Source organism: Cherax quadricarinatus, chromosome 51 (assembly GCF_038502225.1).
Source record: "Cherax quadricarinatus isolate ZL_2023a chromosome 51, ASM3850222v1, whole genome shotgun sequence".
Taxonomy (NCBI): Eukaryota; Metazoa; Arthropoda; class Malacostraca; order Decapoda; family Parastacidae; genus Cherax; species Cherax quadricarinatus.
Genome location: NC_091342.1, coordinates 18,258,566 through 18,264,602, shown reverse-complemented (window position 1 = coordinate 18,264,602; position 6,037 = coordinate 18,258,566). Strand labels below are relative to the sequence as shown.

The 6,037-nt window shown below is 41.3% G+C and overlaps 1 protein-coding gene across 1 annotated transcript in view; it reads left to right on the top strand.

Moving 5' to 3' along the window:
* The first annotated feature begins 1,330 nt into the window (after positions 1 to 1,330).
* LOC128694734 (homeobox protein engrailed-1-B) overlaps positions 1,331 to 6,037 on the top strand; it is a 48,194-nt gene continuing 43,487 nt past the window's right edge. Inside the window, exon 1 of the mRNA XM_053784997.2 lies at positions 1,331 to 2,001. Coding sequence (XP_053640972.1) covers positions 1,470 to 2,001 — 532 coding nt within the window. The 5' untranslated portion in view covers positions 1,331 to 1,469. The remainder of the gene's footprint in view (positions 2,002 to 6,037) is intronic.

Here is a 6,037-nt window from a genome sequence, read left to right as displayed (position 1 = left end):
AGCAGGTCATTGTAAGACTACCCGCGTTAGGAAACACTTGTCCTGTTTCCTGACAAACCTAACCTAAACCTTAATCAGCCATGAACGGTTATTGTTTGTATCTGGATATAGTGAGGGATCCAATTTCGAATCGGGTCCATCTTTTTGAAACACCCTGTATACTTATTATATGTGAACACCATAAATGATGACGATCACAGTGTATATAGTGTCAAACCAAATCAAGGAACGGGTGGGGTTTGAATCCATGGCGAGCGAGTCGTAAAACTCAAGTGGATTACGACTGACCTGGAGTTTTACGATTCACTCGCCATGGGTTCAAACCTCACCCATTCCGTGGTTTGTTTACAGTCGTGTTATTACGATTTCGTGAGCTATATATTCTCTTTATGTGGATAATGTCCACTTATACGGGATCAAAGCTAATTTAATCTAATCCCATAGTCGCTGCACGATACGTAAGAGTTTAGTGTTCACCAGATTATACATACATACATACACACACACATACATACATTATATATATATATATATATATATATATATATATATATATATATATATATATATATATATATATATATATATATATATATATACGTAGAAGAAATAATAAGTATGAGAAAGAGAGTAAGGGCGACGGAGGTAGAGAAAGGGAGAGAGAGAGAGAGGGAGAGAGAGAGAGAGGGAGAGAGAGAGAGGGAGAGAGAGAGAGAAACTGATCAGTTGCATGATAATCAATATCACAGTATTAATAATTTCCTCCCACTTAAGAAGTACCTCCAGTGCTGACTACACCTGGAATCAGGTAATTACGTCGAGACGAATCTCTCAGTGCATCATACTTCCTTCCTTTAATTACTAGGGCTTCAAATTACTAGGCAACCCTCCTCGTCTGGGCTGACATTCTACTCCCGTTTTCTTCATGATAATCGGCCATTTATATTCATTGTCTCCAGAACAGAAGCACAACGGGAGAATTTTAAATAAAATTGGGTGGGGGAGCTGGTAGACGTTGACAGCAAGAATTAACACATGATATTTGTCGGTATCAAGCTTTCATTATGGACGCGGGACTCAATCAGCAACACAGCTCTATTACTTGCAGCCGGAGGCGTCCCCTCACTGCAGCAACTTCCTAGCCAATGACGGGGAAGAGCTGGGCGTAGCCTCGTGAGCCAAGCTACTCGTGGTTGGTCGGTGTAGTTACGGGCGTGGCTTAGGCGGGGCATCTGTCAGTCATATGGCGGCGTGGTGGCCGGTGGGCGGAGTCTAGCAGCTGGGCTGCGGCCCAGGGGCGTGAGTCAGTATATAAGCCAAGGAGGCGGTAGTAAGATGTCCGAGTGACAGCAGGCTGTCAGCCCAGAGAGTAAGGACGTGTTGTGTGTTTGACACGCGAGTCTCCTCACGCAGGACGACACCCAGAACTGTGCAGGCCCCTCAGGAGCTGGTGTAGTGCCGAGTGCGTAATGGCCCTGGAGTTCGAGCGACAGCAACAAGTCGCTACAGCTACGCCGAACTCGCTAGTGTCTCCAGTCATGGGCGCTCCTGCCCCCGTCAGCCCGGCGTTACCGCCCACCCCGCCCTCACACGACGCCCGTAGCCCACCCCCGCCCACACACGACGCCCGTAGTCCGCCCCCGCCCTCACCAAGACCCCAGCACGAGTCAAAAGTCCCTCACTCCCCGCCACCCACCGCCCCGAGTCCTCGCTCATTACCCTTCAGCATCGAAAACATCCTTCGGCCGGACTTCGGTTTGACGCGACTCAACGAGCCGCCGACCATCCGCACCCCAGAACTGCTGTTAAGGACGCCGCCCAAGAGCCCGGAATCGCCGGTGGACCTGAGTCAGAGGTCCAGACCTCAGCACCACAAGAACGGAGGGAACAAGTACCCTGAGAACCCAGAGGCCCTGGCCAACCCTAAGGTCCCCGTCGACGACTCCAACAACTGGCCCGCCTGGGTCTACTGTACCAGATACTCCGACAGACCTTCATCAGGTGAGTCTCCTGCTCGCTGTAACCATTATTATCCTTATTTGTCCACGTTACTCGCTTCCCTTAACTTGAATAATCCTTTACCCCTTGGCGTTGCCCGCTTGCCTTAACCACGATAACCCCTCTCCCTTTAATTCCTGCCCCACCAGCCAGAACAATTCCTCGCCCCTTAACCAGGGGAATTTTTTTTTTTAACAACGCTTGCAGCTTCCCTTAACCATAACCACCACTCTCCCTTTCTTAGCGCTTCCTGCGCCCCTAACCGCAATATTTTTTTCCCTTTGCTCCACCCAACACTTATGACCACACATTACACTGATTACATTTGCTACCTGCTAGTTTGTTCCCTTACAACGTTATTCCTCTACTACTATCACCTTCAACTATTAGCTTTCATGCCTCTACCTCTCTAACCACTATTCTTTCAAATAGTAACCTTTCTAACTACTATCCCATTCAACTTCTACCTCTGCAACCACTACTCCCACCCATCATCTCTCCCTTCCACCCACTGTTTTATTTTTTCAACCATGCTCTTGCAGTCACTACCCCTTCAACAATTATTCCTTTCAAACAAAACCCCTTCAGTAAATTATTCCTTTAGCAACTACCCCTTCCAACCACTTCCCCTTCTACTAAACCTCTTTAAACCACGCCCTTTACCAACTACCTCTTTACCACAACTCCCACGACCACTATCCTCTCTCTACTACTTCAACCAGTCAACATGCCTCTCGTGCATCAAGCTGTCTCAACATAGTACTCACCGATACACAAACACTGTCTAAACATAGACCTCGCCGACACACACTGTCCAAACACACACACAGTCTAAACAGCACTCGCTGACACTCGTTTAGTCAGCCTAAGTTCTGACAAATTTTTTTTACCTTTAAACTCACAACATTATTCTACATGCACAAGACAATTATTTTTACTTAAATGTTGACAGTATAATAATATCAATAATAATATTTTAAACAATAATAATAATGATAAAACAAAAATATTTTTCATGAAATAAAGCAAAGAGAAATTAAAACATAATAAAATTTTATATATATATATATATATATATATATATATATATATATATATATATATATATATATATATATATATATATATATATATATATATATATATATATATATATATATATATATATATATATATATATATATATATATATATATTGTGAGTGTGTGTATGAGTGTACATATATGTATGTTGAAAGCCTCCGTTATTGCAGGTAGAGGTGAGATTGGCGCCCCAGTGAGCAAGTATCAGCGAACTTTATTTCTTTATCAATAATAAAAGGCTTCCTAGAAACCTTACTGTTAGATAAACAATATCTGACCGTCTGTTCATTAATAAGGATAGCGATAATGACATTTGATTTTTTGCCATTATTAATATAATTATTATTTTACTGGTAATAATGTTATTATTGTTGTTACTCTTCGTATCATTATTACTGTCATTAATAATAATAATTAATTTTATAGAATTATTACCGTTGTATTTATTTGTAAAAAATCTGGTTATTGTTGTTATTATTATTATTATTTTTATTACTATTATTATTTCAATGTGTTTGTACAGTTATGTATATAGTAAATATAGCATTATCTATTAGTGACTTACTGTCAGTGTTAATTATTATTTTATTATTATTTTGAAAAAACTATATTATTATTATTATTTTATTTTAAAAGACTATATTATTATAATTAATAAAATAGTAATATTATTATAATTATAATTATTATTATTATTATTATTATTATTATTAATTATTATTATTATTCCTTTAATTCGTTTGTCATTATGAGGTGAGACAAGTAAAGGCAACATATTTACCTGCCACACTGTGGGAGCACGTGCGCGGCGTCAATGTCAGGTCGCGCTTGTTACTCCGCGAGTTTTCGCACGCGTGTACTAGGCTAATTAAATTAAGACACCCGTGTACTAGGCTAATTTAGACACCCGTGTACTAGGCTAATTTGCACACCCGGGTACTAGGCTAATTTGCACACCCGGGTACTAGGCTAATTTAGACACCCGTGTACTAGGTTAATTTAGACACCCGTGTGCTGGCTAATTTGCACACCCGGGTACTAGGCTAATTTGCACACCCGTGTACTATGCTAATTTTGACACCAGTGTACTTGGCTAATTTGGACACCCGTGTACTAGGCTAATTTAGACACCCGTGTACTAGGCTAATTAAGACACCCGTGTACTAGGCTAATTTAGACACTCGTGTACTAGGCTAATTTAGACACCTGTGCACTAGGCTAATTTAGACACCAGTGTACTAGGCTAATTTGCACACCCGGGTACTAGGCTAATTTTGACACCAGTGTACTTGGCTAATTTGGACACCCGTGTACTATGCTAATTTGGACACCCGTGTACTAGGCTAATTTGGACACCCGTGTACTAGGTTAATTTGGACACCCGTGTCCTGGGTTGCTTTTCACACCCGTTTTCTGGGCTAATTTTCACACCCGTGTACTGGTCTAATTTTCACACCCGTGTACCAGACTATTTTGGAAACCTGTGTAGTAGGCTAAATTGGACACCCGTGTACTTGGCTAATTTGAACGCCCGTGTACTAGGTTAATTCGGACACCCGTGTACTAGGCTAATTTGGACACCAGTGTACTAGGCTAATTCGGACACCCGTGTACAAGGCTAATTTGGACATCCGTGTACTAAGCTAATTTGGACACCGTGTACCAGGTTAATTCGGACACCCGTGTACAAGGCTAATTTGGACATCCGTGTGCAAGGCTAATTTGGACATCCGTGTACTAAGCTAATTTGGACACCCGTGTACTTGGCTAATTTGGACACCCGTGTACTAGGCTAATTTGGACACCCGTGTACTAGGCTAATTTGGACACCCGTGTACTAGGCTAATTTAGACACCCGTGTACTAGGCTAATTTGGACACCCATGTGACTGTTGACTGGCCAGTCGTGCAAAAGAGACTCAGCTTGCCAGTTCATACCAGTTAAATGACTTTCTTTTTAATAAAGGAAATAAATCGCACCAGTTGTTGCCAGTGAGGAAAATAGATCACACCTGTTGTTCCTGTTGAGGAAAATAAATCGCACCTGTTGTTGCCAATGAGGAAAATAGATCACACCTGTTGTTCCCATTAAGGGAAATAAATCGCACCTGTTGTTCCCATTAAGGGAAATAAATCGCACTTGTTGCCACTGAGGGAAAATAAAATTAATTTGATGTATATCTGCGCGTTAAGTTACTGAAGCGAAGTAAAACGTTGATGAATGTGACACTTGTGCAACACTGGGTTATCTTTATTGTGGAAACGTTTCGCCAGTCAGTGGCTTCTTCAGTGCAAAACAGAGAAGAACGGTGGAAGATGAGAAGGAGTTTCAAGGTAATCAGTCCCTCAGCCTGGAGATGTATGCAGTCCATTAGTCTTGATAAAAGTACAGCATATGTGCGGAGAAGTGCCTTGTATACTGCAGACAGGTGAGGTGAAGCAGTTGGAGGCGGCGTCATCAGTGAAAAATATCCACTAGTGGAAATAGGTCATGACTATAGGTTAGGCAAACGTTGAAGATCTTGGGATCTTAGTACAGGGAATTTTTCAATGTTTGCCTAACCTATAAGCATGACCTATTTCCATTAATGGATTTTTTTTCACTGGCGAGACCGCCTCCAACTGCTTCACCTAACCTGTCTGCAGTACGTAAGTCACTTCTCCACACAAATGCTGTACTTTTATCAAGACTGATGGACTGCACACATCTCCAGCCCGAGGGACTGATTACCTTAAAACTCATCGTATCGTCTTCCACGGTCTTTCTCTCTATAGTACTGATGATGCCACTGGCTGGTAAAACGTTTCAACAATAAACATTGCTAAATGTTGCGCAAGTGTCACGGTCATCAACTCGTTGGTTTTCTAAATCATTTATACAATAGAAGTAAAATGTATATACACAACGTAAATGAAATATATATATATATATATATATATATATATCTATATATATAT